Source organism: Xiphophorus couchianus, chromosome 12, assembly GCF_001444195.1.
Source record: "Xiphophorus couchianus chromosome 12, X_couchianus-1.0, whole genome shotgun sequence".
Taxonomy (NCBI): Eukaryota; Metazoa; Chordata; class Actinopteri; order Cyprinodontiformes; family Poeciliidae; genus Xiphophorus; species Xiphophorus couchianus.
The window spans coordinates 4,504,975-4,521,344 of NC_040239.1; the positions used below are offsets into that span (position 1 = coordinate 4,504,975).

At 36.3% G+C, this 16,370-nt stretch overlaps 1 protein-coding gene across 2 annotated transcripts in view; it reads right to left on the bottom strand.

The window, feature by feature from the left end:
* Window positions 1-16,370, bottom strand: part of fras1 (Fraser extracellular matrix complex subunit 1) — a 292,855-nt gene that overhangs the window by 27,116 nt on the left and 249,369 nt on the right. For both annotated transcript variants that reach the window (XM_028033228.1, XM_028033229.1), the window contains 9 exons: window positions 15,972-16,235; window positions 15,391-15,579; window positions 13,232-13,351; window positions 11,445-11,624; window positions 9,080-9,204; window positions 7,905-8,045; window positions 6,864-7,091; window positions 2,096-2,209; window positions 228-378 (listed from right to left, as the gene is read on the bottom strand). In XM_028033228.1, the coding sequence (XP_027889029.1) occupies window positions 228-378; window positions 2,096-2,209; window positions 6,864-7,091; window positions 7,905-8,045; window positions 9,080-9,204; window positions 11,445-11,624; window positions 13,232-13,351; window positions 15,391-15,579; window positions 15,972-16,235 (1,512 nt within the window). The remainder of the gene's footprint in view (window positions 1-227; window positions 379-2,095; window positions 2,210-6,863; window positions 7,092-7,904; window positions 8,046-9,079; window positions 9,205-11,444; window positions 11,625-13,231; window positions 13,352-15,390; window positions 15,580-15,971; window positions 16,236-16,370) is intronic.

The following is a 16,370-nucleotide window of genomic DNA, read 5'->3' on the forward strand; positions in this document are numbered from 1 at the left end:
CTGATTAAACTTTAAAAATTATGTAGCTTTATGTTAATAAAGCTAAAGTTTAATCAGTAATACAAAATACAATACAAAAAAACTATTTTTGCTTTATTTTGATTGTAAGAAAAGAACAGCTTTGAGTCTAACTGGAAGTAGAATGCAATACTCATAAATTAATCAAAGTGGAGACACAGAATATGTAATTTATGGTAGATAAAAATGAAAACCAAACTTCTCTTTACCTTGTGTGAACGTGGTGACAGGGTTGCCAGGTTTGAGCTTGCTCTCCAGGAATCCGTGTTTGGGCTCTGCTGTGATTTCATACACCAGCTGTCCGTCATCAGTGTCCGGGTCCATCGTCAGCAGCTCTTTCTTTGTGATTAAATTGGTGGCCTGGTGAACAAATAGACAGGAATGAATCAGTGGAAGATATTTGTGAAGACAAAATGGGAATGACACAAAGAATCAGTACTGAATACGTTGAAGAAAAGGATGTATGTACAGTCACAGCGCAAGACTCCACTGATGAATGAAAACCATGCTAAAATTTGTTTTTCATTCAATTCTGCAGTCTTGCTGCAGAAGATTTTGACCAACCTGTGAAAGCCAAAGTGGAACAACATAGGGAATAAGTATTGAACACGTTGAAGGAAACAATGAACAACAACCCATTAAAAGCCAAGAAACCAACTGAAATCTGTCAGCATTTAGAAAGAGATCCTCCTCCTGCTGCAACATCACCTGGCTTAAATACCAAGTGATGGCCTGTAAAAAGGTTTCTCATCATTAAACATGCCAGTAAAAGCAAAGAGATTAAAAAAAATTTGTAAGCAGGTACAATTATATAAATGTACATCTTTGAAAAGCATTAGTAGAGCTTCCTGCACAACCAACAAGGATGCAGCAAGAGGTTTCTGGATGATAAGTCAAAAACAAAACGCTTCTTTTTTCTAGCAGCCGTTGTGCAGCACATACAGCAGTAAAACCGGCTCCTTTTCCAGACACCAAAAAACATTAACCCAGTGCCTAAAAATGTCTTAGGTTGTTTTTAGAAGCAGTTGAGCCCCACATGGACATACAAAAACAAGCAAAATGTGAATTTTGCATAATAGGTCTCCTTTAATTACATTACATTTTCCACACAACTTCAGTTGTTGGCCAGTTTGCTTTGATTTCTTTGGTTTCTGTCAAAGTCTGTTGTCGGTGGCTCGATTAGAAATAGTTAAACTGAGAAAAACATTGAAGTTTGACACTTTTTGCAAACTGTATAAATAAATCATGATGAAAAATCTTGCAGAAATGTCTGAAAATGTCTTAAAGCTATGAAAAAAAAATGCAAGCAGTGTTATTTCCCACATTAATGTAGGTTGGATATGGATATTTATAAATGCTGGGGGGAATGTGTGTACCTGACCTTTAATAAACACTTTCTGGATGAATGTTTTGACCTATGTATAAAAATATAACAGCAGAAAAGAGCAAAAAGTGATTTTAAAAACCTCTTTGAAGATCAGCGTTGTTATTCATGACCTCAGCTAAATGCTGCTATTTACTCACTAAATATGAGCTTCACACTTCAGCAGCAACATCCTGGTGTGTTTGCGTGAGCTGCAGCTGAAAAAACACCTCATAATGGCACAAATATGTGCTAACAGGATTTGCTTCCTGCTCAAAAACCTATGAGATGAAGCAGAGGTTTAGCATTTTCATAATTTGCCTAAGTGATAAAACACAGAGGACTTAATTAGCAGCAACACAAACAGCGCAGGCGAGGAATAATTTCACAAAATGACATTTCAACAGCGTTCAAACAAACAAAAAAATAATGCTGCATAATTGGCTTTACTTTGTGATGAGTTTTTAAAAAAAACTCCTGGAGGTGAGGGAATTAAGTTTTATTTTGCTCCATATTTATGAGTCGGTAAGTGAAAAAAATAACTGTATTTAATTGGTGAGAAATTATTCACACAGAGTTGTGGTGTTGCTCTGTCAATGATTGTTAGAAACGTCCCTTCCTCATTAAAACATCTCAGTTTTTTAACATTTCAAGGGTGAAACTCACTCTTTGCATCAAAAGCTGTTTTAAAACTTTGTTTTTAATTTGTTGTACCTTGTTGTTCATGTATTCCAGCCACTGCAATCCCAAGTTGGTGACGATCCGCGGCGTTCCATCGTCAACCGGAAGAATGTCGATTTTAAACTTCTGAGGAGCAGCTGTCACGATCTGGAAAACATAAAAAGAGAAAAACACTTTGAGATACTTTAAAGTATTTAAAGATAAAAAAATATCAAGGGGCGCAAAAAAAGCAGATAAGAAATGACCCTAATTAAGGGTAAAAGAGACGACCCCCTATAAATATTGCTATATGCTATAAATAAACCAGTTAAACAGACTTAGGGATTTATAAAGTCTAAGTTTCCTTCATGTGTACTAAAGGTGCAGAAAGCAGAGAATCAAAGAGTTGTAATCATAATTTCGTGATTAGTTCCCGAGCTGAGATTAATTTACACACCAGGATTAAGTAGCTAGATTAAAAAATGCACTGGACACAAAATGAAATTTAATGATTTTTGTTGTTTGTTTTTTGTGCACATTTTTGCACCAGTTTCAACTGCAAATATTTTAGTAAACTTCAATTAAGAAAACTAACTAATAAGTAACTTTTTTGCAAGAATTATGAGCTTGTTTTAAGTAAATAATTTCTTAATATTGATGAAAAAGTTCAACTGGCAGATTATTTCACTTGTGGGAAAATGTCTTGCTATAAGTGGAACTAGAACTTTTTAAACCAATTTTAAGTACTTATTTACTTAAAACAACACTTCAACATATTTTTACTGTCCAAGAAATTACTCAAGTAAAAGTAAAAAAGTATTTGGCAAAAAGTCTACTCAAGTAACTGATTAAATCATTTAGTAAGTATTACATAAATCAGAAGGACCAAATATAAAGTTAAGTGGAAATTTTTGTATTTTAAGTGTAAAACAAAAACTGCAGGTGTGTGTTTGTGTCTGGTGAATTTCTGGTTAAAACATGTTTGTTTTTCATCCAGCGGGTCGAGAATCCAGAAATTTTACTCAAGTAAGAGCAGAGATGTTTCATAATAAAATTACAAAAGTAAAAGTAAAAATACAGAGTGGTAAAATACTCCTAAAACTACATTTTTCCAAAAAGGTTACTGAAGTAAATGTAACTGAGTAAATGTAACTAGTTACTACCCAATTCTGAGTAAAAGTAGCACTACTTCAACATGTCTTTACTCAAGTAAAAGTAAAACGTAGCCATCCTAGAAATTACTCAAGAGTAAAAACGTTTTTGTTAAAAAGGCGACCGAGCAACTGATCAAATTATCAATCATTTAATGTCTAAAAATTACATCCTCAAATTGATGAAAATGTGAAGTGGAAAATTTTATGACAATAATTCACATAAGTAACAAAAAATTAACAAAATCAGTTAATTTTAATAAAAATGTCTGTTTCTGGTTAATTTTTGGTTAAAACATGTTTGTTTTTCATTCAGTGGGTAAAAAGTACACAATTTTTACTCAATTAAGAGTAGAAATACCTCAAAATAAAATTACTCAAGTAAAAGTAGAAAGTACAACTTAGTAAAAATACTCCTAAAAGTAAATGTTTCCAAACAAGTTACTCGAGTAAATGTAGCTAGTTTCTGCCCAACTCTGCTGATATGTAGCGATCGGCAGATCTGGGTAATCCTCACATAAATCACTTGTTATTCAGTTGTGTCTCAGAAGAACAAGAGACTTTACAGCCTGTCATCACGCCAACATTGACACATGCACTAAAGGATCCATCCATCCACTTTATACATTATTCATATCATATTTAATAACAAGGCAACACCGGCGAGAGAGAATCCACCTCGAACATCAGCAGCAGTATCACCAGAAACCAAACGGAGGAGACGTGTGGATGTGGAGGTGAGCGTCCCCCAGGTGATGGAGAGGTAATAAACAAAAGCCTGAGAGGTGTTTGTTTGTGTGTGATTGGATGAGGGTGGTATCAGTACCTGGTGGCTGTCATCCAGTTTAATCACACACAGACTATTAGTGATGACAGATGGAGCTGGGACGAGGAGAGGGAGGCCTAAACTGACAAGCAGAGGAGTCAATCCCTCCCAGGCTCATAACTACAACCATAAAGCCGATGTCAACATCGCAGCGACGGACAGTGATGTTTCCGTCAGAGGTGAGGAATGAAGCTACGGATGAGCGGTGGGAAGAACGGAAGACAAGCGTGTACAAAGTGCTAGTAGTGATGCCATGTCCGCTTATCGTAGACCCCCCGGCATGTTAACGTTTACGTCTGGAAACTTTGAGCATGCGCACAACGCTGGAGGGCAAAAAGACGATTCTTTTACATGCCATCCATAGCTGCCGCGGTAAAACAATCCCATTAACAAAATGAAACCTGGAGACGTAGGTACTAATAATTTAGTACAGTGTGGGGAAAATAACGCAGAAAAACCAAGAAAGAACAACTCAAAACCACTTTTTTCTTGCTCTTGTTGCCATAACAACTGACAACAACGCCACTATATGTTTCAGGATTCAACACACACACAAAAAAACACTTAAAACACAAAGAACAGAATGTTTTTAGGCTTGATGTTTATTTTGCGATTATTAATAATTGATCGCTGTGGTACATTAGCGGCTGCTATTAGCTAAGCTAATAGCAGCAGCAATCCCACGCTTGTATTATGGTCCTTTAAGCATAAGCTAATTTTCTGCACATGTCCCTAGATGAGCTTTTCTAAACAACATATGTAAAAACTATAAAGAAGTCAAATGGTAATACTAATTTAAAATAATAAAACATTCTGTTTCTGATTGCAGTCGCATCTAATTAGTATTATGAACAACCATGTAAAAAATTGGATTTGAGAATCAAAACCTGCTGTGAACTTAACCTAAGTTCAGTAGATAACTAAAGAATCTGTCTTGGGTCTCATAGACTTTTAAAATTTTAATAATTTAAAAAGATTCTACGTTTCGTTATATGTTGATACATATGACAATAGTTCTGATAGAGGTACTACCTTCTTTTCAAGTCATGAATGTATGATATGCTAAGAGGAGTTTGAAATTCTGTCAAAACTGTTAAAAAATAACTTAGAGTGTTTAAAACACTTCCTGCTGAGACAATCAGCCACACGGGGAAACTGGCACCAATACAATGAGACGATTAACAACCTGTTTATGTTGCACTTATTCAAAATAAATCTGCATTCGGCTCCGTTTCCCTGAGGCGTCTCTCTACGTTTATCACACATAAATCGACTCTCATCTCGCTTCATGTTTTTAATCTGCTAGTGAATCACACAAGGAAAATTTCTCATTATGACCTAAATTGTCTCTTTTTTAAACATCCAGTTGTGAATCCTTATATAAAATTTACAGACTGAAAAGTGGAAAAAACATAAAAAGCACCCACTTGAAGAAATGGTAGAAAAATACACTCAAAGGAATCAGAAATTTAGATTGAATTTGTAAAATGTTTTGTTAAATGTATATGATTTTTTTCTTTTTTTACTTTAAATTTGACAGCAAACATTTATCGTCAAATGTGGTAATATTGTGGTGACCCAAGCCAAAATAACCAGCAATGAATTGAGCCAAGTGGCTTCTAGCCAATCAAATCACGCTCCTTTAATCATGTGATTCAAGTGCTGTTGAGTCATAGCATTGTTTTTCTGCAGGTGAAATTTTTCTGATGAATTTGAATAAATACATAATAATTTAGATAATATAACAGGATAAAAATTGAGTGGCATTAATTCAATATCTAAAAAATATCTGAGTCTGATTGAACTATATTTCTTCAATATTAAATCAAAAAAACTGTTGAATTTTTTTCCACTTTCAAAATTAACAAATTCATTTTAAGTTTATTTTTTAGTTTTTTTTTCCAGTTAAAAAAAAAAACATTTTGTAGAGAACAAACTTTATGGCACCAATTTACCTCCATTTTCTCTGCATTCCAAGATTATTCCTTAGAGTCACAGTTTAGCAAAGCTGCTCCTCTCGGAAAACCCATAAAAAGTTCACAACTACACCAGAACCTTCAGAGCCACATAAAGACAGTTACAAAGTCGGCCTTCTATCACCTGAAGAACATTTCCAGGTTTAAAGGATTAATGGACCAGCAAGATCCAGAGAAACTCATCCATGCTTTTATCTTTAGTCGCATCGATTTCTGAAAGAGTGTCTTCACAGGTCTGCCTAAAACAAATCAATCAGATCCAGAACGCTGCTGCTGGTGTTCTGACTAAAATCAGGACGATAGAGAACATCACCTCGGTGTTAAAGTCCTTCCACTGAGAGAATAGCTTTAAAATACTGTTGTTAGTTTATAAATCACTGAACTACTTGAAGATCTGCTGCTGTTGTATCAGCCTTCCAGACCTCTCATGTCTGCTGGTTCTGGTTCTGCTCTGCATCCACAGAACCAGAACCAAACATGGAGAAGCAGCATTCAGCTTCTACGCACCACAAATCTGGAATAAACTTTCAGAAAACTGAAAAACAGCCCAAACACTGACTTCCTTTAAATCTAGACTAAAAGCCCACCTGTTTAGAGTTGCTTTTGAAGCCTTATAAATGAAACATTAATCAACATTTTGATGTGAAATACCAGAACTTGACAAAATGAAGTCAATTGTTGACTTTATATTTTTGTGTTTTCATGATGTGAAGCACTTTGAACAGCCTTGTTGCTAAAATGTGCTATGCAAATAAGCTTGATTGACTGAAACTACACAAGTCAACCAGCCTGCAGACACAAAAAACCCACCTTTTCAATGATCCATCTCAAATAAAAAACCCACAAAGCTGCCACACAGAAACACACACCTCCTTGTCGGCCTCCTCCACCATGAAGAAGACGTTGGTGCCGTCGGCCACGGTGAAGGTGAAGCGGTCTTTGAGCGAGTTGGAGCCGTCGTGGTTGTAGCTGATGCGGTTCTGGTAGATGTCGTCCATGGTGAAGGTGCCGGTCTGCCGGTAGTGCTGGCCGTTGCTGCTGCGCTCGATGGTCCCGTGGCGGGGAGGCTGGACGACGGTGAAGACGACGAACTCCGCCTCGAGGAGAAAACAGACGTTAACAACTTCGTATTTTTGTTTTGCCCAGTAGAAAAATTACACCAGAATGTAGAAGGAACTACACCAATACCTGATTTGTTGATAGGTAAAAAATAAGTAGTTTTGAATCTGTTTTTTCAGTTTCAGAATAAATTTTTAAAAAAGCTGGAGTCTGTAACTTTTATGAAAACTATGTTTTCTACATCTTGCTAAAGCTGTCACCATGTTGAGACGGAAAAGATCAATCTCTTCAAAACAACCAATCAGAGCCAGGGGGAAGGTTTTAGAGCTACCAATCAATCTCACCTACTCGTGCTAAATGTTCTAATAATTTGTGTTGTGTTTAACATTTTGTATTGTAACAAAATTATGTTGATAATAATTTTAAAATGTAATGTTGGGATCTGGCCAAATTTCTTTTATTCTTGAAATTTTGTGGCACAAAATCACTCCAAGGGCCACAAATGGGCCTCACTTTGGACACCTCTGATCTAAGCTAAATTAAACTAAACGTTCGAGCAACAGAGAGTTTATAACATTTTAATCCAAAACTATCTGCATCTGACCTAAAGTAGTCCTGAATTTTGTGAATGGGATTTAGTTTTAATCTGGCTTGGATAGATTTCATTAAAGGAGATTCACTAGTTAATCCCAAAGTCCTCCAGAGGCACGAAAAGGCTGAATCAGATTACTGGCGAGATGTCAAATCTTTATGATTTGAAACACAAAATCCTCAGCTGACCCCAATAGAGTGTGAATAAAATAATCACATTAGCAGGGTGTGTAAATAGTGTTAAATGTTAATTATTTTACCTCTGTGTCTGCATCTGTAGCTTTCAGCTCAAACTCAGTGATGGTTTTCCTCACGCCCTCCTGGACTCTCATGCCAGGAACCTGCAGCAGTGGCAGCGAGTCGTCCACTGGCTTTATGGTGATGTAGAAAGTCTGAGCAACCTGCAGGAAAGCAACGGTTTACTAACAATGGATTGCTCCAAACCAAAACAAGCCAAAAACTCTACGCTAGCAAGAGTAGCAATACAACATATTTTTACTCAAGTAGAAGTAAAAAGTAGCTGCCTAAGAAATGAATAAGAGTAAAAACGTATTTGGTAAAAAGTCTACCGGATTTCAGACTGTTTTTTGTTGGCCAAAATTAGTTTGCATTTATATTCATTTAACTATTTTTACATTTTATTTGACAAACTAAACATATTGTGTATATTTGTAAATGATTATATTTTTCATTCTAGTAACTGTTAAAAAAACCTTGTTTTGACTTTACATGTTTGGGCAAATAAAAAAAGCACAAAATGTTTAATTAGTTTTTGATATTGTTATTGAGGTATTTAAATAAATATATTGTGATAATATTTTTTTGCCAATATCGTCCAACCATAGATGGCATTTTCACACCTGATAGCCCGGTAGACTGATCGATTCGGGAGCAAAGTTGCAACATTTGTTACATTTTCAGCTGCTGCAGTTTGTTTTGACTCTGCACGGCATCAAACAGATGAAACGTTTTGAAAAAACTGTTCCCCTCCTCGCCTGTGGGGGCGCTGAACCAAAAACCGAAAGGAAAGCTTTTTAAATAGACACTAAACAATTACACTAGCCAAAAATCTCCCACACACTGTTAGCTCTCAGGCGTAAAGGGCAGCTGTCAGTATTTTATTGCAAATTAGAGATGTGTTGTTTTTTTTACAGCATAGCTTCAGTAGCTAATAAAGAAAGGACAAGTTTTTATTCGATTACTCAATTAATCATCGGAGTAATTGATAGATTAATCGATTAATAAAATAATTGTTTACAGCCCTATATGAGACAAAAGCAGAACTTTTTGTAAGGTGTGCATTTGTAACATTTGGTGAAAAAAACAGACATTATGCCAGAAAAAGATCCTATAGTCAAACACGGTGGAGGCAGAGTGATGGTTTCAGAGTAAATAAGAAGGAATCTTTTCTCGTCAGCACCTTCCCCTCTTTTACCTCGTTTGTCCCGTCGGACACGGTGAAGGAGAACTGGTCAGCGTGTTTTTCTTCTTCACTGGTATGGACATACTGGATGCTGCGAGACGCCAGATCAGCCTGAGTGAAGGAGCTGATTCTGGTTCCTGGAGAAAAGAAACATTAAAACGTCATCAGCTGATTTATTAATTCATGAAAGTTGTGTTTGTTTAGACTTACAAGTTTTCTTTTCTTCAGATCTACTTATATTTAAGCTGTTTTTCTGCAGAAATTAAACTTTTTAATAAAAATATTTTAAGTTTTGTTTATGGTTGTGCAGATGAAGATAAAAGTTTTTTTCACAAAACTATTTTACAATTTTTAAAAAAAGTATTTTGTAGCCAACAATTACAGAAAACTATGATTAAAGTCAGAACTCTGAGATTCTTCCTTTCTTTATTTCTTTCCTTTATTTAACCAGGCTAACTCCATCGAGACCCAGATCTCATTTTCAATGCAGACCTGGAGAGAAATCTGCAACACAGTCAGATTAAAGTCAGAATTCTCAGATAAAAGTATGAACTCTGAGAAAAAAATGTTGAAATCTTGAGATTCAAGTCAAAATTATGAAGAAAAAAAGTCCGAATTGTTAGAAAAAAAGTCAGACTTTTAATTCCTTTTTTTCTGTTTCCCTAATCCTCTTCAGTAAAACTGTACATTTTCCTACAAATTCCAGAACATACTGATTTGGAGCAGCATGGAGACTCTGTTTACACACAAACCAGGTCTGACATCTTTAGTTGATGAATTCGCCTTTTGACGTCTCTGGCTGTAGAACGGGTTCACTGACAGAGATCGTTCGATTATCCTGACATTTCTCATGCACTGAGACGTCATTCCGCCGCAGCCGTCAGCTAGCTGTGCATGTTAGCATGAAAATGACAGATTGACTAGCAGCGATTATCCAGAGGAGCTCGGTGGCTCTGAGGTGAAGTGAAGCTCGGAAAACGGAGAGATCATCAGCATGCTGCGGCTGCATCCAGCCGTCTGAAGCATCCATTCAGCTCAGGCTGAGACCTGCAGCAGCACTGAGGCTGAATCTACTCTCTGTAAAGACGAATTCTTCTGTTGTGCCAACAACAAATACTTAGATTTTTCACTTGTAATTAGTAAAAACGCACATGGCTGCAGTTTCTCTTCAGTAAATGGATCAATAATTTTAAGATGATTTCAGATTTCAGAATCCTTCATATTAACCTGAAACTTCCACTACAGAATGTCAAGATAATTTAGTTTCGATGGCACCTTTGAACAATATTCACATAAAGGAAGCGGAAGATCTAATACTTTCTGTAAATTAGATTAATTGGATGAATCTGAAAGTGTTATGAATCTGAAAGCGTATGACAGCGTTACTCTGAAGAAATTTTAGAGTTTTAAAAGAAAAAAAATTGCTGGAAAAAAATACAGCTCTGAAATTTCTGTGTGTTTTTAGAACATTTCTGACAATCTCAAAATTTCTCAGTTTTTTGGTAATAATTTACTCTTACCAAAGAGTAATTTATTGCCCTAATAATTTAGGACAATAATTTATTACCCTAAATTATTTTAAATTAATTTAGGACAAGAAATTATTAAAGTCCTAATGTACAACCCAGATTTTCCAAACTTGTAAAAAATAAAAAATAAAAAGATTTAAGCTTTCTTTTCTGAGATGTCAACAAACCTTTTAAAGCATAAAGTATATTTAAAACCATTTAAAGTAAAAAGAAAAATTCACTTGTAATATGGAAAAAATGTTTTGTTACAAGTAAAATTATCTGCCAGTGGAGCAAGTATTTCTGGTCTGGTTTCTCATTCAAATATCACATAAAATGAGAGAAAAATAAATTACAAATAAATTTTCAGCAAGATGTAGAAGCTTGTCTTAAGTAAATAAATCCTTAATATTGATTGAAAAAATATAATAGCTTTTATGGTGTCTGGAAAACGAGCTGTTTCAAACAACTTCTGATTGTTTGGTAATATTTGACGGGCACTGCGCCGTTGCCTAGCAACCAAAGGTGAGCTCCAGCTGACTAGCCATTGGCTCCTGGAAAAGACAAGCGTTTTGCTGTCAACTTACTATTTAGAAACCACTTGCCACTTTTTTGCTGGTTGTGCAGGAGGCTCTACTTTTGCTTTTCAAAGATGCACGGTTCCATAATTATGCCTCTGTTAGCAGCTATTTGTACGTGTGAAAGTGAACGTTGGGTCGGGGGGCATGGCCAGCAGCAGCTTATTTGGATTTAAATTGACAAGACACAATAAAAGTAAAATTATCAAATTATCCAATTAGTATTTTGTGAAAAAAATGTCATAAATATTTATCTCCCAACCTGCTGTAGGAAGCATAACAGGCACCTACCTGGGTTGGTAACATGCTCCAGCTGCCCCAGACTCGTCTGCTTGGTGATCCGGTAGACGAGTTCGCCCGGTTCGCTGTCCTGGTCGCTGGCCGACAGCTGCAGCGTGGTCAGCTTCTTCACCGAGTTTTCATCCAGCACCAAGCCTTTGTTAGTCACCACAGAGGGAGGAAGATGATCCTCTGGAGAGGAAGACAAATATATGAAAAAACAACTCACTGGGCAAATCAGTAACCGATCAAACTTTTCAAGCATTTTCAAACATTTGGGGATAAAAACAATACAAATGAACTGAAGAAGATAGTTTTAATTCACTGTTTTATTACTGTTTTTAATGATGTATTCTGATAATTTTCTACATTTCACAGCAGGGACAAGTTATACTAAAACATAATTTTTTTTTAGTTTGGAACCTGACTGGAACAAGAGCAAAACACTAATTTAACAAAAAATATAAAACGTAAGACAACTTTTATTTCTATTACACTAATCAATAAGTCATTGAGCTATTAGGAACAATAAATATTTATTATAGTGAAACAAGCCAAACAAAATATACTAAGAAAGTTACAAACAAAATATTGCACTTTTTTTCTTTTCTAGCATTTGGCAAATAAAAATAATTTTGGCAATTTTAACTAACATAAAAAAATCTAAAGTTTAGTCTGATTTAACTTCAGGCAGAAATAAAAAAAGAACTCTGTGTCCCTTTATTTGGTGTATGAAAACATCTGGTTGCAACTGTTTCTACTTTTAGGTTTTTAATAAAACGTTAGATTGCATTTTATTACAAAACTGCATCTTGAATATTTACAAACCTTTAAAACACCTCATTAAAATTCAAGCATCTTCAAGGACCAGTTTGAACCCTGAACAGAGAAATTTAACAGGAGCAGGAGCAACAAAAGAGGATCCAACCCGTTATAAATGTGGAAAAAGGGTTAAAAGTTAAAACAGGTAAAGTGAAAAGGAGAGATGTGAACAGAAACCCTGCTGACATAAAAAATATAACAGAACAGCGCAGAAAGCTGGAAGAAAATAACAAATGGTGAGGCTGTTGAGCTGCGAGGAAGAGAAAATCTGTCAGGATCCACCGGAATCACAGCAGGTCTCACCCTCAGGAGGAAGAGCTGAAACTCGAGTTTGGAGACCGGGAAGACAGGGAAGATGAAATCTGAGATATACAAGTAACTACACCGTAAAAAAAGGTATTGTTAGTCTACTTTCAAATGCAAATATCTTCGTACACTTGAAATAAGACAAAACTAACTTACAAGTAACTTTTCAGCAGCTTGAATTATCAGAATCAGAATAAGTACTAGTTCCACTGGCAGACTATTTCATTATAACTACTATTCTTTCATCAATATTAATTAATTAATTGTTTACTTAAAACAAGCTCCTATTTCTAGCTTGCAAAATTACTTTGCAAGATTTTGTGTTTTTGTAGTGTACTGCGTTGACTTCAATGCAATCCCCAAGTTGTTGTCAAACAATTGCAAACAAAAGAAAAGCCAAAGCATAACACAAAAATCAGTTAATACTCCTTTCAAATAGTGGCAATAAAATAATCTGTAGGAACTTGCGGGGTTAATTAAATGCATCAGTAGCTGAGAAGTTAAAAAGAAAAGTCCTCTGCAGACGTTTTGTATTCGGTTTGTGTCCCGTGTCGAGCGCAGGACAAAGGCATAAATCTGTAGTAATTGCCTTGTCTTCTCCAACAAATGAAAGAACAGTTCAGCCCTTTCTCTTTTTAGCTGCAGGTAGCGGCGAGCGGAGGAAACCTCACCGAGAACGCTGATGAAGAACGACTGGTCGATCAGTTTGGTGCCCTCGGGATCGACCAGGTTGAACTTGAAAGACAGGCTGCCTCCTTTCTCGCCTTTCTCATGGCTGTACCGCAGCAGGCCTGCAAGAAACCAGAAACAGAAAACACCCGTTGTCATGACAACTCAAAGCATGGCGCTAACTGCTGTGACTGCTACGCAATATTAAATCGCATCTGATTACAGCAACTTCAGCTCAAGTGAGACGAATCAGGAGCGCTGGCTTTACCTGCATCCAACAGAAAGAACTTTATATTTGTTTTTCTGTGTAAACACGAATGAGTGGCGTTAATTTTTAGATGCTTTTAGTTTCATAAGCCCGTTTTTTAACAACAAAACACTTATTTTTTCCAGCAGCCATTGTACAGCAGTAACGCCAGCTGACCAAACATGCTGGAGCTCAGCTGGGGTTACTAGGTAACAGGCGGAATTCTGTTAGGGTTGCTAGGTAACGGGCTGCACCTGCTGATTTGTGACATTATAATCTCAAGGTTTAGGAAGAGCTCGAGATTGTGATTGAAAGCGCTAAGTTGGCAGTGGGAGAAGGCAGAGGAGTTTTATTTTCATCATAGATTATCTGTTTCATGTTGTACTGTCGTAACATTCTGACAGTTTCTACAAATGTTTACATTTTTTTTGTAAAAGTTACAAACTGCAGCTTTAATGTGTTTTTGTATATTTTAAAATAATGATTTTGTGAACAAAGCAGGGCAAGAGAATAAGCTGAGAGAGAGAAGAACAGCAGGATTACGAGTTCATAAGCATTTTTGTTGATAGAATAGAATAGAATAGAATTCAACTTTATTGTCATTGCACTGTAACAAGTACAAGCAACAAGATGTAATTTGCATCTATCCAGAAGTGCTCTACGAGATATAAATATTTATTTACAGATGTACAAGACTATGTATGTATGGACTATAAGGGGTTATAGCAAGAGATATAGATATTGTGTATAAATATAAATATGGGAGCTATATGCACAGATTATACAGATTATACAGAATATACAAGAATGTTAGGGAATGGATTATAGATAAATAATGGCAGATAAAATTTACAGGTTGTATGTGTGTGAGAAGAAAACAGTCCGTGATGTGTGTGTGTGTGAGGATAGTCCATGTGTTATTGTTGTATGAGAGGATAGGGGAGTACAGTCCTTATAGTTTATGTTTTATGTCAGGAGGCGTTCAAAAGCGTGACAGCTGTGGGAAAGAAGCTGTTCCGGTGCCTGGTGGTTCTGGTCCGTAGGCTTCTGTAACGCCTCCCAGAGGGCAGGAGGGAAAAGAGTGTGTGTGCTGGGTGAGTGGAGTCCTTTGTGATTTTCCCGGCCCTTTTCAAACACCGCTTCCTGTAGATGTCCTTGATGGCAGGGAACGGTGCCCCGGCGATATACTGGGCAGTTTTGATTGGTCTACCTTTAAGATAAATATAATACGGGCTTTGATTAACAGAAAAGGGAAAAAAAACAGCGTGAAGAGAGACTAAAAAACCCTGACAAAATCAAATATAAAAACATAAAAATTAAAGTTAAAGAACTACATCATTTTAACGTTGATTATTCTACATGCATACTGTTGGTTTTCAGGAGGTGTATTTAATTTTTCCATTCATTCATTTCGGCTTCAGGTTTGTTCACTAAATTACAATATTTTGGAAAATGTCACTTGTTTCCAACATTTGGTTACATTTAAACAGTTTTAAAATGATATTAGGACCAGATCAAACTTCTGATTTTGATGACATTTATCAAAAATCTCATAAAAATCTCTCGTTGTTTAACAAATAGAATTTTTTTTTTCTAAAACACGTAAAATAAGAGAAGTTTTGTCTGATTCAGGTGGTGAGGGAAAAACAAGTTGTTTGTGTCTTTATAGCAAACTTCTGGTGGCAAGAAGTTTACAAAAGCAGAGTGAAAAGTTACAGTGATTCATTTCTACCACGACTGAGTTAAAAATCTTTTTTATTATTTTCAAGAGTTTTTCTTTCTACACATTGCAAAACTATGATAAAATTTAAAAATGTCACTAAAAAGCAGCATAAAACAGGCTACAGGTGAGGAAGCAGTTAACAGTAAAAGAAGACAAATCAGACATTAGAAAATAAAACTTAAATCTGGCACCTTTGTTGACGTCCTCCTGGGTGAAGCTCTGAACCGGACCTTTGACAGAAACCTTCTCCACATGGCTGCCGCGGCCCAGCTGCAGTTTCCCCACCGGCGGGTCTTTGGTCAGGATGTAACGCAGCTTCAGGTTGTCCGAGTCAATGTCTGAGCCCTTCAGGTTCTGCTCTGAGATTTTAGACGAAGTTCCTGCAAAAAACAGAGCATTCGGTGATGTACTTTTAATTTTACTAATTGATTATACTCACGATTAATCGGATAAAAAAATCGACACATTCATTAGGTTGAAATATAATCAAAATCACAAAAAAAACCCACATGAATAAATTCCCCTTTTTAAAATAAAAAAAATGAATATTTTATGGCATAAAATGCAAAAACATAGCATTCCTTTAGCGCATGCTTGATTATTTGTAGCAAAGAATGTTTCTGCAGCTAAAAAATACTTCTAACATGTAAAAAATGTAGTTTAGTTTTGTCTTGTTCATGTGTGCTAACATATTTACACTAAAAGCTAGACAAACAAAAGTTGTGTTTTTGCAGTGTAGTCCCAATGTGCGTCCAAATGTCTCCGATCTCACCCGCAGGAAGCTGCAGGCCTCTGTTGACGGTCATTCGCGGTCCTTCGCTCTTCCTGACGTCCATGGTGAACCGCAGCAGGCCCGTCTGGGTCTGCGTGCCGTCGGTGAGGGTGAAGCCCATTTCATCGGCTCCACCATTGACGGTTTCGGGCGTGTAGATCAGCAGCCGGTCCAGAACGTCCTGGTAGGTGAAGGTGGATCCCTGTGTGAGGACGCGCCCGTTTTCCAGTGGCTGAGAGTAGAACTGCCGCCGGCGAAGTTTTCCTGAGGAAACACAGGATTATCACAGTTAAAATGTGGAATAATTTCAGTATTGAACTTAGACAATGTCCAAAAACAAAGATGTTTAAATTATTACATAAAATATATGATTATTGCTTCTGATGTGGACCAAAATTT